Genomic DNA, 19834 nt, shown 5'->3' with positions numbered 1-19834 from the left:
TCCCCGCCAGCTGCCCGCGCCCCCACGCCCGTGCTCCTCGCGCCCGCGCCCCCGGACTCGCCCGCGCTCCTCCGCGCGCCTGCGCGCTGCGGTGTGGGCGGGGCGAGTGTCGGCCCCGCCCCACGCCCGTCAGAGTCCCCGCCCTCGCTCCTTGACGCGCCTGCGCGCCGCGGCTGTGGGCGGGGCGAGTAACCCCCCCCCCCCCCCCCGCCGCGGGGGCTGGTTTTTCTCGCCGACGGCGCGGGACCCGGCCAGTGCGGCAGCTGGACGTGCGGCAGCATGAGTGCAGGCGCGGACCCCGTGGTCATCGTGTCGGCGGCGCGCACCGCCATCGGTGAGTGGCCGCGGCCCCCGCGGGTTCCGAGCGCGGGTCCGGCCCGGCGGCGGCAGCGGAGGAACTCCCCGGCTCCCGTGCCACGCGCCCACCAGGGACCTTGGGCAGCCCGGGACCCTCCCGCGGTGGGGCCCCGCCCATTCGCGGCTGCGATTGGCCGGCCGGGTAGAGACATCGCGGCGCGCGGCTCTCCCATTGGCCGTCGCGCAGAGGCGGTGTCTCGCGAGGGCGCTGATTGGCCGGCCCGGGCAAGGTCAGCTCAGCACTGAGGCTGCAGCGGGCGGAGCGAGCGGGTGGGCCGAGGGGCCGCGCGGGGTGGGCGGCGGCCGGGGTCGGAGCGGCGCGGGCTCGGCGCGGCCCCTGGACCGAGGGTCGGCCGCCCGTGGGGCGCTCCCGGCCGGCCCGCGGCTCCGGAGGGGCGCGGGGCGATGGACGGGGCCCGCCACCCTCACCCGCCCGGCGCCCCCTTGTGCCCTAGGTTCATTCAATGGGGTCCTGGCCACGGTTCCTGTGCACGAACTGGGCGCCACCGTCATCAGGGAAGTCCTGAAGAGGGCCGCCGTGGCGCCCGAAGATGTGTCCGAGGTCATCTTTGGACACGTGCTGCCCGGAGGTACCTGCCCGACGCGCGCGGGTCGCGCCCCCCGATGCCCCCCGTCGGTGCCTGCCGCCCTCCCCCGGTGGCCCCAGCCCTGCTCTCACGCTTCCCACAGTGACCTAGAGCATCACCCAGCCCGTGGGCTTCATTCTTGGACACGCCGCCATGGCGAGGATGAGGATCCCAGGCTTGACCCTTTCGGGTGTCACCCAGTCCAGAACAGTGCACCCAGCGCGGTGCAGGTGCTGTAGACTCAGGCCCGGCTGCCCGGGCATTTTCCTGGGAGCCTGAGAGGGCATGGGTCTCGGCTACAGAGTGAGCCAGGACACGGCCCCAGGTGTGGGGCAATGTGCCCTGGAGTCCAGATACCAATACCAAAGTCCAATATCCGAACTGCAACTAGCGCAGGAGAGTTAGGACAGGAGAGTAAGGCATGCAGCTGGCCTGGGTCCAGTCCCATGCTCCATATATGTTCCGTGCAGGTGTGATCTCTCAGTAGAGCAGCAGGAATAGCCCTTGAGTTCCTCTGAGTATGGCCAACTACTCCTTCCCCCATCCTCCTCCCCACCCCCTCAGTAAAAAACAACACCTCATCAATTTCTTTTGCTTTTTCTTTTTTTTTTTTAATTTTTATTAGTGAAACACCATGAGGTACGGTTTTAGACTTACAAATTTTTGTGCTTGGGTTTCAGTTATACAGTGATCGAGTACCCATCCCTCCACCAGTGCCCATTCTCCACCACCAATGATCCCAGTATTCCTCCCACCCCCCATCCCCCCATCCCACCCTACCTCTGTGGCAGGGCATTCCCCTATGTTCTCTCTCTCCTTTTGAGTGCTGTGGTTTGCAAAAGAGACATTGAGTGGCAGTCATGTTCGGTCTATAGTCTGCTCTCATCACGCATCTCCCATTCTGGGAGGAACCTCCCAACACCCTTTGTTTGGTGCTCCCTTCTTTTTCTTTTTGTTCATTATTCCTGGCCCTGCGCTCAGTTACTCCTGGCAGCGCTCTGGCTATATGGACTGCCGGGGATCGAACCTGCCTGAGCTGTGCTGCAAGGCAAATGTCCCGGCCACCGCTGCACTGTCACTCCAGCATACTAATTTCATGGCTGGAAAGACAGCTCAAGACGCTGAGCACATGCTTTGAAACTGGAGGACCAGGTTGAATGTCAGACACTGTGGCACTGCCAGGTGTGACCACTGGGTATAGCCCCAAAACACATTCAAGAGCAACCGCAATACTTTTTCACAATTCTTGTCCCAGGAGTCAAATCCTAGGAATTGTAATCATTCCTAGGATATTCTCCTTACCTCCCTAAAACCTAGACTATTTTCTTTGTTTTTTTTTCTTTTTGTTTTTTCCCATTTGGGGGCACGCTCCTGGCTCTGCACTTAGGAATCACTGTTGGTGATACTCAGGGATTATGGGATGCCAGGGATCAAATCTGGGTCGGCCACATGCAAGGCAAACACCCTACCTGTTGTACTATCGCTCCAACCCCTCATTTTCCTTATTTTCACTCTGTTCTTCCTCATGCCTGTCACGTTCTCCACATGACATGAAGTCTCTTAAAGTTCAGTTATGCTTACCACTTTCATGATTCTCCAGAGCTCTGATATTGGGGCGGGTGGCTTAGTTCAGGCCATAATCTGTCTCCTGTCTTGGACCTTGACCGAAATCTGCTACGTTGACCTGAGGTATAAAGAAACTAGGGAGTCCTTTTATCGAAACTTTTCAGAGGAGTGATGAAACTCAAATGAGGCGAAGAAGTGATCGCAGGCACACTGGGATGCTGGCAGTTGTCCCCACATCTCTCCTTTCCGTAAGCCCAGGATCCCTCCACAAGCGTGCTGCAGGTGTTGACAGTGTGCCCACTGTGTACCCGGTGCTTTTGATAGCTACATGGCATGCAGATCCTTGTTCACTGTGCATAGCACCCTTTTTTTCCCCTAACCTGCAGATGGTGCATATGAGTCATCTAGAAATTACTTTCTGAAATGCCTCTGTGATTCACTATACTTGTAAAGCCAGGGCATTTTACTAATGTCCACTTAATTCAGTAGACCTTGCAGTGCTCAGGGTTTTACTCCAGGCTCTGTTCTCAGGATCATTCCCTGCAGTACTTTGAGAACCATATGTGGTGCTGGGGATAGAACATGGTAGGCCACTTATGAGGCAGACGGACACCTTATCCCTATACTATTCAGGCAAGTTAGAGGATTTTTTTGATTTTTATTTTTGAGCTACACCCAGCTGTGCTTTGGCCTTATTCCTAGCTCTTGGCTCATTCTCAGGGTTCACTCCTGGTGGGACTCAGGGGACCATGTGTAGTGCTAGGACTTGAACCCAGGTTGGCCTGCTGTTTGATACTGCCTCTCCAGCCCCTCAGAGAATGAGAAAACTTTTTTGTGTGTGCATTAATGAAGAGAAACAGTACAGCAGGCAAGACCTGTGTTTAATCCCCGGTACCCCATGTGGTTGCCTGAGCACTGCCAGATATGGCCTCCTAAACAAGAAAACAAAACATAAAGGTCTTTTGTGCCACATGCAGTGGTGTTCTGGAGGGTCACTTTGTCCTAGTGCTCTGGGTCATCTGGCAATGCTCAGGGAATTACCTGCAGTACCAAGGCTAAACCCAGACTCCTGCAAGCCAAGCAGAACTCTCTCCTGTTAATTATCTCTTCAGCTCACGATACCATCTTTGATTTTCAGCCATACCTGACAGTATTCCAAATTCTCTTTTTTTTTTTTTTAATTCCCCCGCCTTCCCATGGATTCACTCTTGATGGTGTTCAGGGGACCATATGTGGTGCTTGGGACTGAATTAGGGTCAGCCATAGTACATGGCAAATGCCTTAGTCTCGATTCCATTTCTCCGGCCCCTTTATACTATCTTTTAAATAATTTTTTCTATGGATATTTTTTGTCTCTGGTGACTTTTTTAATTAAGAAACTTTAAAACTTTTTTTTGTAAGCATTTGCTCAGGGCTAACTCCTGGCTCTGCACTCAGGGATCACTTATAGCTGTGCTTGCTTAGGGGACCATATGGGGTGTCAGGAATTGAACCTGGTTCCTTGTGCAAGGCAAATGCCCTACCTGCTTTACTCTTGCTCCAACCCCCAGTCTCAGGTAACTGTTTTGGTTTCCAGTAAAACCTCTGATTAATAGCACTATGATGAATATTCAATCGACAGTTTTGCCTGACCGGTGTCACTGTTGTCCCAAAATTCCAAACTAGATGGAACACTGTCTCCTTCGTGCAAAATTCTACTTCACAGAGTGGGGAGAAAGGGCTGCAAAGTTTAAGAAGAGAACTCCCCTATGCATTGATCCAGGCCATCAAGTCTGCCGGAGGGGAAAGGGTGTTGCCCCATTCGCCCTCTCCTCTCTGGAAAGAAAGATGGCGGCCACATGGGAGCCTTGTGGACAGCAGGTATGAGCCGGGAGTGTGGGGGCGACTAAAACCTCATGGGAAGGGGGGCGTTTCGCTCCGCCCTTCACGCCCTACCGAGGCCACCGGTTGCCCCCCGCGAGCGGCTCTCCAGCACGGCCAGGACTCCAGAACACAGAAACCAATTTCTTAACTATCTGACTTTCAGTAGAAATACTTCCAGGGTCAATAGGTAAAAGAGCAGAAATCCAAAACCAACATTTAGTTCTTGAACCCAGCCTTAGAAAGCAAATCACTTCACAATGCTTTTTCAGCATGTCTGATTTGGGGGGGGGGGTAAACTCTAAATAATAGTGGTGAATCTTTTATTGAAACAATGAATCTAATCAAAGCAGATAGAGTGTTAACTAGAATTCATCTGCCTCACAGGGACGGGGAGGGGTGGGGGTGGGGTTTTATTGGGGTTCTTCATGGTAAAAAATAAGTATTGGTAAAGGGAAATGTGTTTGATATTTGCATGACTGAGACATAAACCTGAAAGCTTTGTAACCTTTCCCACAGTGATTCAATAAATAAATAAAAAATAAATAAATAAATAAATAAATAAAAAAAAAAAAGAAGAGAACTCCCAGAACGACCACCAACTGGGAGCTCTTTGGCACTATTACGGCAACATGGGAAGATGCCGTCGTTGACAACACTGACGAACAATACGATCGACTGGTTCAGCACCTCCATGATTGTGCGAGGAATGCCCAGAGAGAGACAGCCACAAAAAGATGCCTGTGATGCCTGTCTTTGGAAACTCTTGAGCTCATTTGTCAAAGTGGCTTGGCGCAAGCCTCAGGCAACTGCAAGCGAACATCTGAGCTTGCAAAACAGTGCAGAGAAGCTATAAAAGAAGACCTCAAAGAAAGAAGAGCAACAGTGATGGCAGATGCAGCAGAAGCCAGGAAAAGCATTCGCAACGCCCGCCTGTCCTTCGCCAACTACAAGACTGAGGTGACTGCCGCCGAAGTGCTGATGGATCTATCACATCTTCCAGAAGGGCAATGGAGAAGAGTATCCATGACTTCTACTCGGATCTCTTCAATAGCTACGTCCACCTGCCCACATACCAAATTCCACAGGATAGATATGTCGTAGCCAAAGTTCTCCCTTCCGAAATCCAACACGCCATTTTGTCGGTAAAGAAGCAAACAGCACCCAGCCCGGACAAGGTCAGACCTGAACACCTGAAGAACCTGCCGTCAGTTCTCATCAATACACTGGCTCAGCTCTTCACACGCTAGCTGTCTGAATGCAAGGTTCTGTCCCAATGGAAAACCAGCAGGACTGTTCTGCTGTGCAAGAAGGGAGATATCCATGCATTGGCAAGTATCGCCTGATCTGCCTATTATCTGTCATCTACAAGCTGTTCACTCGAGTCATCCTGAATAGGATTAGCAGAACACTAGATGCAGGCCAACCATGCGAGCAAGCCAGGTTCCACAAAGGATTCAGCACAATCGACCATATCCACACAATAACCAAGCTCATTGAGGTTTCTCAGGAGTTCAAGATGCCGCTCTGTCTAACGTTCATTGATTTAAAGAAGGCCTTTGATTCTGTTGAGACGGAAACGGTCATTGAAGCCCTAGCCATTCAGGGCATTCAAACTCAATACATCAGGATCCTCCATGAGCTGTATTACGGATTCACTACCAGGATCTCACCATTCTACAAGGAAGTGATCATCCATGTCAAGAGAGGAGTTCAGCAGGGTGATACCATTTCACCGAAACTCTTCAGTGCCACCCTCGAGAACGTCATGCGACGACTGGAATGAAAAGGAATGCGAGTGAAGATAGACAGTCGGCAACTACACCACCTCTGCTTCGCTTATGACATCATTCTAATAACACCAAGCATCAGCCAAGCGGCACAAATACTGGCCAACGTCTATTGTGAGTGTAGAAAGGTCGGACTACAGCTGAATCTCATGAAGACAGCGTTTATGAGAAACCGTCTTGTTCCTGACGTTTCATTCACTCTCAATGGAACGACCATCTCCGAATACAACAGTTATGTGTACCTAGGTCGAGAAGTCAACATGACAAATGGCCTGGCACCTGAGCTGCGCAGGAGGAAGAGAGCGGCTTGGAACGCCTTCAAGAGCGTTGAAGAAATCGCTAAGAGGACAAAGAACTCTGGCTCTGGGCACATCGCTTCGATTCCACTGTTCTTCCTGCATTAACATACACCTCAGAGACCTGGGCTCTACGAAAACAGGATGAGAATGCTATCCAGGTCTCCCAAAGAGGAATTGAAAGAGCTATGCTTGCTGTTCTGCGTGTTCTTCACTCAGGTGAGAGAAGGAATCCGGAGTTCCAACCTCCGTCGACATTGAGAATCAGGGATACTATCTCGTTTGCCAAGGCGTCGAAAATTAGATGGGCTGGACACATAATGCGATTTGGAGACGACCACTGGACTAGAGCCATTATCGACTGGATTCCACGGGACGTCAAAAGATTGCGTGGCTGCCCACTTATGACATGGTCAGACTTCTTCATCAAGACCCTGAATGATCGGTTTGAGATTCTTCATGTTCCTGGAGTGAGCAGATGCCGTTGGGCTACACTAGCATGAGACAGGGACAATGGAGAAGTTACTGGTGCCCACTCAAGCAAATCGATGTGTAATTGTGTAATGGGATGTCAAATGATCAAGTGATGATGAATATACTCTCAAGTTTTTATCAGTGATCAGTTGTTTCTCCTAGTAACTGAATAAAGGAAGTTGATAGATCTGTTTGAACTTGCAATACAGTGACTACTGAATGAACATTGCTTCCCATAACACAGGAGTGACTGGGACTGTTAGAACCTCCCACACCTCCCCTTCTCTGTGGTTATGACATCAACTTCTGTTCTGAGAGAAGTCACCAATATTGAATTAAGAGAATTAAATTGAATTATTCGTCAGTTCTAATTTTGTACTTTTTTTTTTTTTTGGTGATGGAAGAGCTTCACTTTTTTTTTTGTTAGTTTTGGGGTCACACTTGGCAGTGCTCAGGGCTTACTCCTGACTCTGAGCTCAGGGATCACTCCTGGCTGGCTCAAGGGACTGTATGGGATACCAAGAATTGAACTTGGGTTCTTGTGCAAGGCAAGTGCCCTACCAACTTTACTGTCGCTCTGGCCCCCAACACAGAAAGTTTTTATCAAAAGTTATTTAAAAAGATATGAAGGGAGAGAAAGAGAGAAGTACGTGTTTAAGAGAGAACACAGGCTTCTATAGCAAAGAAATGTAGAGACAAACGAGATACCAGTTGAAGGGAGAACACAGGCCTGAAGAGCGAGCCATATTTTGTTTCATATCCCTGCATAAGAACCAGTAGTCAAGGAAAGGAAGGAGTGCTCATAGGAAGGTTTTCATCTTTTGTTTCCTGCATGGTGCTGGTCTCTTTGTGCATGTGACATGCGTGCTCTACCTGTGAGTCTTGTCTCTGCGCCTGAGTCTTTGAGATTCTCTTTTTAAGTCTTTCCTTCCGTGGTGTCTTTCCTTCCTTGACTGTTTTCTTAAGGCCTGTTCTTATAGCAAGAACTTAGAAAAATGGGGCCAGAGAGATAATTACTCTGAGTAAAGCACTTGCCTTGTGTGTCACCGACCCAGGTTTGATCCCCAGCACCCAGTGTCCCTCGAGCACTACCAGGAGTGACTGCTGAGTACAGAGCCAAAAGTCCTGAGAATTGCCGAATATGGCCCCCAAATCAAAAGAGTAAGAAAAATGAGTGACGTTCCAGTCCTGCTGTTTGCTTGTAAGAGAGTGTGTGCTTACTCAGACCCTAAGAGAAGGTTAAGAACAGGTCCCTTCTAAAACTTTTAGGGGCCAAAGCAATAGTACAGCAGGGAGGGTGTTTGCCTTGCATGCAGCTAACCCTGGTTCGATCCCTGGCATCCCATATGATCCTCTGAGTACCAGCACGAGTAACTCCTGAATGCAGAGTCAGGAGTAATCCCTGAGCATTGCAAGGTGTGATCCAAAAAGTGTCCCCCCCCAAAAAAAAATAAAATAGTCTTAGGGCCAGGGCTAGAGAGATAGTACAGGGGGTAGGACAGGGGGTAGGGTGCATGCCTTGCATGCAGCCAACCTGGGTTTGATCCCCAGCATCCCATATAATCCCTCAGAGTGATTTCTAAGTACAGAGCCAGGAATGACCCGTGAGCACCAGGTGTGGCCGAAAAAACAAAAGAGTTTAGGACTAGAGGGGTAAAATAGGGGGTAAAGCACTGTCTTGAATTTCATCCAACTTAGGTTGATCCCCAGCATCATACGCATTTAAGAATTTGTGATTTTTAGGCCACATGCAGCCGGTGCTAAGGATTGACGCCTGTTACTGTGCTCAGATTACTCCAGAGCATTCTTGGAACTACAGGAGTTCAAGAAATCAACCATGTGTCAACTGCATGCAAAGAAAGTGTCTTAGTAATACCTATCTGACTCCTTTATTTCTTGGGGGACAGTGGTTGAGACCATACCGGTGGTTTCTTAAGGATCACTTCTGGTAGACACAGGGACCATATGGAGACCCCAAACAGGCAGATTCCTCATCAGGCTGCCAGACACTCTCTCCTTCACAATGAACCTACTTCGCCGTTCCTTCCAGGCTGCGGGCAGAATCCCGTTCGACAGGCCAGCATAGGTGCCGGAATTCCCATCTCCGTTCCAGCCTGGAACTGCCAGATGATCTGCGGCTCTGGCCTCAAAGCCGTGTGCCTGGCACTGCAGTCAATACGAGTGGGAGACGCCCGCATCGTGGTTGCAGGGGGCATGGAGAACATGAGCAGGGTAAGGATGGCAGTGCAGCCGTGTCCTGCTACTGCGAACCCCCATTGGAGCGAAACCGCACACATGGCTGTGAGTCATGGCCAGAGGCCCCCGATCAAAACGGTGCTGTAAAACACAGTGCAAACATTTATAACACTGTAGCACTATCCTCCCGTTGTTCATCGATTTGCTTGAGCGGGCACCAGTAACGTCTCCATTGTGAGACTTGCTGTTACTGTGTTTGGCATGTTGAATATGCCATGAGGCGCTTGCCAGGCTCTGCCGTGCAGGCAGGATACTCTCTGTAGCTTTCGGGGCTCTCTGAGAGGGACGGAGGAATTGGACCCCTGGCCGGCCTCATGCGAGGCAAACGGCTTACCTGCTGTGCTATCGCTCCAGCTGGAAAAAAAAAAGTTCTTTCGAATGGGCAGCCCTCTTCCCCATCCCAAGAGGAAGCCCTCTCTTCAGGCTCTTCCATGTCTTGAGCCTTAAGTCTTGCAAACATATATATGTCACAGATGTGTATGGATTCTGCCTTGAGCCCTCCAGACTCTTCACTCTCCTCCACATTGGGTGGGAAATCTTCTGGAAGAAACCTATCGGCCAGAGTCTCTTATGTTCTCGAATGATTCCTGAAGCGTGGACCACTTCAGCTGGGATTTGGGACTTCTCTGTGTTTGTTGTTATTTTGTGAATCAGGATGAGCCCAGGCAACACACACGTTACCTGGGAGCTATATCCCTGGACTCAGAATTCTATCTCATTTCAGGGAAAAATAGACTCAGGCTGTGTCTGACCTGCCCGAGATGGCTGGCTCCTGGGAGTTTGTTCAGCCTCTGGGGTACTAGAAGGCGGGAAAGGACTGCAGGGACCCCACACTAGAGTTTTCCGGGTAGGTTTTGTTCCCCAGGTGGGTGTGGTTCCAGTCTCGGGTGCCCAGTGTTAAATGGACCATGGGGCCTCCCCTACGGTAGCTAGGACAAAAGATGGGGTCCCAGAAGGGCCAGGAGCTGCGCTGACACTGGCCACTCTCCTGTGGCCCAGAGCCGGGACTGTCATCGGAAATGATCCATGGGAGGTGTCAGCACCCTGCGCAGGGGAGCTGGGTCCCCGCCTTGACTCTGGCTAGGAAGCACATAGGGTGTGTGGGTGTCTGTTCGTGGTGCGAGTCTGGGAGAGCCGAGTTTTCTTTGCTCTCCCCTGAGGGAGCCTGAATTGGCTCTCGGAGGAGAGCGACTCCCTGCCCCCCGCGCCCCACTGACTCAGTTCAAAGGCTCCTCCAGCTGCCCAGCCCATCTGTGGCTGTGCCCTGCTCTGATGCTGTCCCAGGGCCTCCATGCCCTGGGCTCTGGTGTGTCCAGACCCCTTTGAGATTGTCCCACAGTCCCCAAACCAGGGCTGTGAGGTCCAGCACAAGCCCCGTGGGGAAGCCACTGCATCAGGCAGAGGTCACTGAGCTGCAGACTGCCTGGAGCTGCGTGCTGGCTCTCACAGTCACTGTGAGCAGTCATCGCGCTTCTTGTGGCCCCGGGCACATCCTGGAGGCCACGTTAGCTCACTATGGTCTGGATGGGCATCCTGCCCATCCCATCCCGGGTCCCTGCCATAGTCCTCGGTGGGTTCCAAGCCTCTCCCATTGAGTGTCCCGCGTTGCGGCCCCCTACTGCCACTGACAGTGCCAGGTGGTGCCTGTCTTCACCCAGAGTGTCCTTGCTGGCCTCACTGTGCCTCAGTGCCCCGTGTGCGTTTCCCAGGTGTCAGGAGAATGGACCAGGTGGTCCTGCTGAAGGCCTGGCTCCTGGGCCGAGATGGGGCTCTGTGTGCGCCCCGCCCCTCAGGGAGTTGCTGTGTTGAGGGCTGTCCCGTCTGGATTGCAGGGTAGATGAAGGCTGACCCCACCCCTCGGAGGGAGACACATGGGGAGTGCGGCTGAGTGTGTCAGGTGGGCCCTGAGCGGGGATGCCCCGGGATTCTGGGTGAGATGTTACGCAGGAGCAGGAGCGAGCACAGCTGTGCTTCTCCCCACCCTGTCCTTGGAAGCGGCCTGTCCCATCCACCCCCCTGCTAGGGTCAGCGGTGTCTGTGGGCACGTTGCTCCTCTTCCTCCATCTTCCCCTCCCCCTCCATCCGTTGCTCATTTTGTTCCTTGGTCCCTGCTCTGGACCCAGACCTCCGCCTTCATTGTGCCACTCCGGTGCCCCTGTGCCGACCCGGGGAGTTTGAGTGAGCCCCTTGGAGCGCTGTGAGGTGCCCCTGATTTCACTGGCCCTGTGCTTCTCCCTCCAGGCCCCGCACTTTGTCCACCTGCGGACGGGAGTGAAGCTCGGGGAAATGCCCCTGAGCGACAGCATCCTCTGTGATGGGCTCACTGATGCCTTCCTAAACTACCACATGGGCATCACAGGTGCGTGGAGAGAATGGGGGCTCAGCAGGGGACAGGGACTCAAGTACTTCCTGGTGAGTGTGAGACCATGAGGTCAAATCAGGGGCCACCAGTATGTAGTGATGTAAATGTGACAGCTGTCCTGGCCCACAGCACCCAAGAACTGAGGGGGGAATAATGGGTGCTCACATGTTATTGCAGTAGCTGCACATTCTGTGCTGGGGAGGCTCGTGGTCTCAGGGCAGCTCTGGTGGCCTGAGATCCTAGTGGCCCTGCAAAGGGTTTTTCTTAGTGGGACCCAAGCCCCTTCCCGTCGTGCTTACTCTATCACTTTTTCTTCCACAGCGGAAAATGTAGCCAAAAAATATCAAGTGAGTCGCGAAGAGCAGGACAAGCTGGCAGTCCTGTCCCAGAACCGCACGGAGAGCGCGCAGAAGGCTGGCCATTTTGACAAAGAGATTGTGCCCGTGTTCGTGCCATCGAAGAAAGGTGGGCACTGAGTCCACGTGGGCCACACCCAGACGGGGGTCCTGCTGCGCGTGTGAGGGCCATTGAGGGCAGGGGGTTTGGGGTGCCGAGCGAAGCGCCCTCTCAGTGCGTGTGAATCCGTGCTGGGCTGGGGGTCCGGGGAGGGGCCGGTGGCCATAAGCCACTCTGGGTCCTGATGTCCACGCTGCCGTGTGGACCCCGAGCTTTCCTGAGCAGCCGGAGCGTGGGGCCACAGCTGCGAGCGGACTGGTGCCCTCCAGGGGGACTCTCGGGAGTGTTGTTTCTGGGTCCCTCCCTGCTGCTCTGGGTGACCTGGCCAGGGCCGCACTGTGTCTCCGTCGGTTGCGTTACTGAAACATGTCTGTGCTCCTCAGTCGTTATCCGATTGGCTTCGACATCCCCGTGGCCGTCTGTTGAAACCCGCCACGTCCTGCACCCCACACCATGGTCACCTTTGCACAGGGAACAAGGATGCCTGTCACTGCTTTGCCGAGAAAGGGCTGTGGGCCTCAGGCCCTCGAGGCTCCCGAGACAGTGTGTGCAGGGGATAGGCCTACGCTTCTGGCTCTGTGCACTTCCTGCTGCTGCCATGGAACCTTCTTTGTGCAGATCGGAATCCTCGGGTCCCGGGACTGAGGGGCGTGCTGTCCCGAGCGCACGTCTCTAGACTAATGAGGGTCATTGATTTGCCTCCTTGCAGGTCTCACTGAAGTGAAAATGGATGAGTTTCCTCGACACGGTAGCAGCCTTGATGCCATAAGCCAGCTAAAGCCTCACTTCCTGAATGACGGGACAGGAACAGTGACCTCTGCAAATGCTACAGGTTGGGGTTTCTGATTGTGTTCTCGAATATTCTTTTTTTTGAAAGGAGAGTATTAGGAACCATTTATTAATAACATGCACCTGCTTTACATGGACATGACCTAGCCAAATGTGTCAGTTGTCGTCTATTTCTAGTGGCTTCTTTTAGGAAACTTATTTCTCCGCCCTTCTCGGAGAGCCCGGCAAGCTACCAAGAGTATCTCGCCCACACAGCAAAGCCTGGCAAGCTACCCATGATGTATTCAATATCCAAACACAGTAACAATAAGTCTCACAATGTTGATGTCACTGGGCCCACTCGAGCAAATCGATGAACAGCGGGAGCACAGTGACAGTGATAGTGAGAGCAGGGCTCATTGGAACCAGCAGAAAGCCGTTCAGGGAAGTAACTAGAAAAATAACTGTCACACAGGGGAAGTCACCTTTTAGTTACAGTCACATCAAGCCTTGCAGGGAGACATCCTTAAGGGGAGGCTGACAGGCAAAGTCTCATTTTCAAGTCAACCTCTGTATGTCCGTAGGGTCCCTCCCATGAAATCAGTCTGTGCAAAATTAGGCATCCTGTTTGATTTCTGTTTTGGGGCCATGCCCAACTCTGCTTAAGGGCTAACTCTTGAGTCTGTGCTCAGGGATCACTCCTGGCAATGCTCAGGGCTCCGTATGCAGTGTCAGATCAAACCAGTGTCAAGGTCAGCGCCTGTATTATCTCTCTGGCCAAGGCAGTGTTTTGGCGATAGGTTTGTACTTCCCTCTATTAGTCTCACTGGTTTTAGCTAGTTTCCCACTTTATTAATTCTGATGCCTGAATTTTTGTTCTTCTTTTGTTTTTGGGCTGGAGCAATAGCCAATATCACAATGGTGAGGTTGCTGGGCCCACTCGAGCTAATCAATGAACAATGGAGGACAGTGCTACAGTGCTTTTTTTTGGGAAACACCCAGTGAAGTCCAAGGGTTACTCCTGGCTTTGCCCTCAGGAATTACTCCTGGCACACATGGAATGCCGGAAATCAAACAGGTTGGCGGTGTGCAAGGCAAATGCCCCCGCTGTTGAACTCTCACTCGAGCCTCTGCTGTCTAAAGTTTCAAGTCACCTTCGAGTGATTTGCTTATCTGTGTCCTTCCTACTTCAGTGAAAGAAATTTCCTTCCCATGTCTGTTGCACTGGCTGGGATTGGCTGGAGGAACTGACCCAGTGTCACACTGGTGCCCGCAGCGAGGCTTGTTATCTTCACGTGTGTCACTGCCTGAGTGACCTATTGGCTGGCACAGGACACTGCACTCAGGCTGCCCTCAGGTCACTGCAGTGCAGATATGCTTCAGGGGACTTGCTTTCTATTGGGATGCGGGCATTAAACCCCATGCTCAGATTATTTGGGGGAAAAACAATTTAGCACAACCTTGGAGATTAACAGGTTTCCTCACTTTAGAATTTGTCATCTGGAAATGTCAGTGAACGCCATGCTTTTTTAAAACGTTTAGGCACCCTGCTTGACAATATGGTGGATGTTTCAGGAATACAGTGCTGCTAGATTACAGCCAGCACCACCTTCTCACGATCCTCTCTGGATTGGCAGACTCTCGACATCTATTCTCTTAGTCCACTGTTTACTCCCTGCCTGTGTGTATCAATTCTTTCAGGGGCGGCCGGGTGGAGGCCCAACAGCTCTCCCGTGGGCTCCGGGCCGCTCACCCAGCCGGGGCAGCCTGGGCCATGGGGCAGTGGAGGAAACGAGGGCCAAGCCGTTTGATTGATCAGATGCCGTTTATTCCATTCTCCCCATGCGCCTGCCCCAGTCTCCCTGAGCTAGCCAGATCAACATAAGAAAGCCCTTCCTGAGGGCCCACCAAGTTCAAAGGGAACACCACCTAAAATGTATTCCAAAGCCCTTCCTGACTGCCCAAGGGCAAAATACCTCCAAAGGTGTTTTTCTCCTCTCCTCAGTCCAATAACTCTATCAACATCTTAATACTGGTTATTTTTGTATGGACACAGCAAGAGATAATATTGAGGCTTGTAGGGCAGCTCTCCTGAGAACATCCTGCCACGGACTCAGACTACAGCAATCAGGTCAGATTAATCATTCCTAACCCTAGCAGGGTCCGAATCTAGTTATTACATTTTGGATCATGAAAGCATTTGTCCGTGACCAGCCTCTTAACTTATAGTTAAGCACTATGGCGCTTTGGCCAGGCCCATCTCGATGCCAGGATAGCACATAGCTTACCGCTTGCCCTGGTTCCATCCAGTCCCTCGTCGGGACCCTGCTTTTGGGGTTGCTGCTTTTGGGGGCGCTAGGAAGTAAGGGCGGCTGAGCCTTAGTTCGAGAGAACAGATGCCCAGGAGGAAAATATCACTGAGAGTCACGTTACAAATGCATAGCATATACATCTTGTGTCCATACAAAAAGGACATTGCTCTGAATAAACTATGCAAAGGACTTAGGGAGACGAGAAAAACAATATTTACGAGTCAACAGAGCACAAAGAAGTTACAAATAAACACAGAGGAATGGGAGCAACCCAATAAACCTAAACTATCTGAGGCAATGCAGGAAGGACAAAAACAGTATTATCCTACACCTGTGTTTCTTATAAGCCATGCCTGAGACATGAGTAGGAATTTCGCAGTCTTTTGCTCCACTTCACTCAGCATGGTACTCTCTATTTCCATCCAAGTGGAGTGTGAACTGCCACCTGTCTTATTCAGTAACTATTCATGTAGCACTGTAGCACTGTCCTCCCGTTCATCAATTTGCTCGAGCAGGCCCAGTAACGTCTCTATTGTGAGGCTTGTTGTTACTGTGTTTGGCATATCGAATACGTCACGGGGAGCTTGCCAGGCTTTGCTGTGCGGGCGAGATACTCTCAGTAGTTGTCGGGCTCTCCGAGAGGGGCGGAGCAATCGAACCCGGGCCGGCCGCGTGCAAGGCAAATGCCCTACCGCTGTTCTATCGCTCTAGCAACTATCATGATTTAATATAAAATCTTTAGTTGCTTAAGGGAAGTGTTATAGTTCCTCTATATTTGATCATTGCATTGATCCTCATTTTTGATTGATGTAAGCTGTATATACTGTGAGTTGTCTGATTTCCTGACATAAAGACGGAAAATTAAATATAGAACAATAACTTATCAACTGCATTTCCAAAACAGAAACTCACAGAAACTACTGTAAAAGAAGTACTCTCTGTTTCTCTCTCTTTTTCTCTCTTTCTCTCTTTGTTTCTTTTATTTTTGGGCTCCACACCTGGCAGTGCTCAGGGCTTACCTCTGGTTCTGTGTTCAGGGATCACTCTTGGCGGTCTTGGGGGACTCTTCTGGTGCTAGAGATCATGCAAGGCAAGTACCTTAATGGCTATAATGTTTCTCCAACCCACATCTCCTTTTCTCCTTATATATATATATATATATATATATATATATATATATATATGCTTTTTGGGTCACATCCAGCGATGGTCAGGGGTTTGTTCTGGCTCTGCACTCAGGAATGACTCCTGGCGGTGCTCGGGGGACCATATGGGATGCTGGGGATCGAACCTGGGTCAGCCACATGCAAGGCAAACGTCCTACCTGCTGTACAATAGCTCCAGCCCCTCCTTTAGTTAATTTTGTAGTCAGCCGTCGTATTGTGCTTTGCCGAGACATGCGAAGCACAGTTGTGGTCCTACCTCGTGGTCCACAGTATTATGGAGCTGGGTTAGTGAGCACTGGAGCATGAGTCCCGCCTGTCTTCCAGGAATGAATGATGGCGCCGCTGCTGTAGTTGTCATGCGGAAATCAGAAGCTGTGAATCGTGGGCTGACACCTTTAGCTCAGATTGTTTCCTGGGCACAAGAGGGTGTGGACCCTTCCATCATGGGACTAGGACCCATTCCAGCTATCAAGCAAGCTGTGAGTTTCTGTTCGTTTGTGTGTCCTTTGCTCTGGATGGAACGTGTCTGGGATGAGACCAGTAACTTGGAATGCCCTTCTGTGACCTTTGCTCCCATCTCCTTTCTACTCCCCAGCGCCAAAAAGGAGCAATGTGTTCATCCTTTGGCGCAGGTTAACTTTGCTCTCCCTTTCAGAGCACATACTTTGTCCTTGTTAGTTTTACCAGTTTGAATTAAGTGTTGATTTCACCATGTTTCCATTGTGAGTAGCCAGGATTTCAAAATGTATCTTGTGTGGGAGTCTCTGTTCTAGAATGTCTAGTACTTTGAGATAATTAATGTTGCTGGTTGAAAACTTTAGATACTTTAGAATTTCCTAGGGCTGTTTCATCCTTAACCTTTTGAAATGAGTCATCACGGGAAAAGGTGAGATTTATTAGGCCAGTGCAAAGTGGCAGTTTCCAGAGATCTGGTTTTCATTTTTGTTTTTTTTTGGACCACACACTACCTGTGCTCAGACTTATTCCTGACCCTGTGCTCAGGAATCATTTCTGGTGAGGGTTGGAGAACCATATGGTGAGCTGGCGGTCGAATCCGTATTGGCAGCATGCAAGACAGGTGGTCCATGGGGCTGGAGTGATAGCACAGCGGGGAGGGCGTTTGCCTTGCACGCAGCCGACCCGAGTTTGATCCCCAGCATCCCATAGGGTTCCCTGAGCCCTGCCAGGAGTAATTCCTGAGTTCAGAGCCAGGAGTGACCCCTGAGCATTGCTAGGTGTGACCAAAAAAGAAACAAAGACAAGACAAGTGGTCCACCCGCTGTGCTGTCTGTCCAGCCCCACTGTTTGTTTTGCTTCTGCAGTGCCAGGGGATTAAACTCAGGATTCCCCATGTACACGTAATCCCGTGCTGTACACCATTGGCTCACCTCCCCGGTACTTAGAGCTGCTTCTGACTCAGTACTCGGCAGTACATCCTGCTTCACACCTGCAGTGGGGAGGGAAAGTTCTGCCAAAGCTTTTAGACCTCAAACCTATTCACTTTCTTCCAGGTTGCAAAAGCGGGTTGGTCCCTGAGTGATGTGGATGCCTTTGAAATCAACGAAGCGTATGCTGTGCTCTCCGTGGCCATAACGAAGGAACTGGGATTAGACCCGGGGAAGGTAAGTGGGAATGAGCAGTTCCCAGAGCGAGAGCAGGGCGGCAGGAGGCAGAACCCAGGCACCGGCCGAGGTGGGGGTTAGACAGTGCTGGGCCTCTGGGGGCTGGGGGCGCCCCCTTCCTGCACCTCCTCCCTCTTATATTCCGTTCCTCATGGCCCTTGTACGGGAAGGAGCCCCGGGGGAGAGGTCAGTGCAGGTGATGGGATACACTGGTGTCCTCAGCAAGGACAGTGACAGGCGTGTGAAAGGGTCAGAGGTGAGCAGCATGGTTGGGGATGGGGGGGGCTCTGTCTGCCTCCCGTGTGAGGGGTGTGTGGGGAGACGGTGGTCGGGGCCAGATCCCTTCATGCAGGGCCAGAAGGATGTCGTGTGCTTCCCCCTCAGGTGAACATGCAAGGAGGGGCGATCGCCTTGGGCCACCCCCTGGGAGCATCTGGCTGTCGGATTCTCGTCACCCTGCTGCACACTCTGGAGCGCACGGGGGGCCGTCGCGGGGTCGCCGCCCTGTGCATCGGGGGCGGGATGGGAATAGCCATGTGTGTGCAGAGAGGCTGAGCGTCAGCGTGCACTTCTGCCCTGAAGCTGCCTCAGAACGGAGTGAGGATGGACGCCACCCCGCGAGTCAAGAACCCAGGCCTGTCAGCTTCTTGTTCTTTTAATGTGTAACACGCAAGGTACGGGACAGGGGTGTCTAACATGGTCATAAATAAAAGCGGGCTCAGTCATCAAGGGCGCCCGAGTGGACGGCATCTTCGTAACCTCCGTGCTTATCGTCTTTGCTTTCTGGGTTTAACTTAATCAGTTCATTGATGCAAAGAATAGTTATTACGATTTCAGTTGCACCCTTGTAACTTTTTTTCTTTTTGCAATGCCTAGGGGTTACTTCTGACTCTGCACTCAGGAATTACTCCTGGCATTGCTCAGGAAACCGTATGGGATGCTGGGCCTCGAACTTGGGTCAGCCACATGCAAGGCAGACGCCCTAACAGCTGTGCTGTCTCTCCAGCCCCACACTTGCAACTTTTTCAGTGGGAGGGCGCCACAGTGGGCTGTGCTCAGGGATTATTCTTGGCTTTGCACTCAGGGATCACTCAGGGAACCTTATGTGGTCCTGGAATGCAAACTGGGTCTAGCTGTGTGCAGAGTAGGCAGCATATCAAGCACTTACTTACTACATTATCCTGTCAGCTGCTGAACTTTAAACTTACAGCTTAAGGATAACATCTGGCTATACTCAGGGCTTATTCCATGCCCTGAGCTCAGGGATCACTGTTGATGGGACTTGGGGGACAATGAGAACCAATTCCTGCCTGCTGTAATATTTCTCTGGCCCCAAACTGCAAACTTGGTTTGGTTTTGGGGCCACACCCACTGATGCTCAGGGCTTACTCCTGAATAACTCTGTATTCAGGAGTTATTTCTGACCGAGCTTGGGGGCCCATATGGTAAACTGGGGATTGAATCCCTCAGCTGAGAGTGAGGCGATCACCCTACCTCTGTACTATCATTTCGCTCCGAAACTGCAAACTCTTTTTTTTTTTGCTTTTTGGGGTCACACCTGGTGATGCACAGGGGTTACTCCTGGCTCATGCACTCAGGAATTACTCCTGGCGGTGCTCGGGGGACCATATGGGATGCTGGGAATCGAACTCGGGTTGGCCGCATGCAAGGCAAACGCCCTACCCACTGTGCTATTGCTCCAGCCCCCAAACTGCAAACTCTTAATCTGAACTTTGGTTGGTCCAACATACCCGCTTGAGGCTGGAGTGACAGTACAGTGGGTAGGGTGTTTGCCTTGCCCCCTCAGGAGTAATTCTCAAGTGCACAGCCAGGAGTAACCCCTGAGCATCTCTGGGTATGACCCAATAAGCCCTTGCCCCCCAAAAAAGAAGAACAAACACCCTTGCATTGACCAAAACAAGACCAATCCTGAAGTCATGCTAGAACAAAATACCAACGGGT

The 19834-nt window shown here is 51.7% G+C and overlaps 1 protein-coding gene across 1 annotated transcript; it reads left to right on the top strand.

Annotated features, from left to right (window-relative positions):
- Positions 1–242: 242 nt before the first annotated feature.
- On the top strand, positions 243–18714 carry LOC130034488 (acetyl-CoA acetyltransferase, cytosolic-like). The gene is made up of 9 exons (XM_056126047.1): positions 243–334; positions 813–947; positions 8981–9162; positions 11428–11545; positions 11870–12013; positions 12714–12836; positions 16575–16729; positions 17762–17872; positions 18257–18714. Exons 1-9 carry the CDS (start codon positions 280–282, stop codon positions 18425–18427), a joined length of 1194 nt encoding a protein of 397 aa, XP_055982022.1. The 5' UTR covers positions 243–279; the 3' UTR covers positions 18428–18714.
- The last annotated feature ends 1120 nt before the right edge of the window (positions 18715–19834 follow it).

The sequence above is a fragment of the Sorex fumeus genome, unplaced genomic scaffold (assembly GCF_029834395.1).
Source record: "Sorex fumeus unplaced genomic scaffold, SorFum_2.1 ptg000061l, whole genome shotgun sequence".
NCBI classification, from domain to species: Eukaryota; Metazoa; Chordata; class Mammalia; order Eulipotyphla; family Soricidae; genus Sorex; species Sorex fumeus.
This window is presented reverse-complemented; position numbering and strand designations above follow the sequence as displayed.

What these genes read in the sequence shown, in the direction of transcription:
- LOC130034488 (XM_056126047.1), top strand. Translation starts at nt 280, where the DNA reads ATGAGTGCAGGCGCGGACCCCGTGGTCATCGTGTCGGCGGCGCGCACC. An exon ending in GGCGGCGCGCACCGCCATCG is followed by an intron (nt 335 to 812) that starts GTGAGTGGCCGC and finishes CTTGTGCCCTAG; the next exon opens with GTTCATTCAATGGGGTCCTG. An exon ending in TGGACACGTGCTGCCCGGAG is followed by an intron (nt 948 to 8,980) that starts GTACCTGCCCGA and finishes CGTTCCTTCCAG; the next exon opens with GCTGCGGGCAGAATCCCGTT.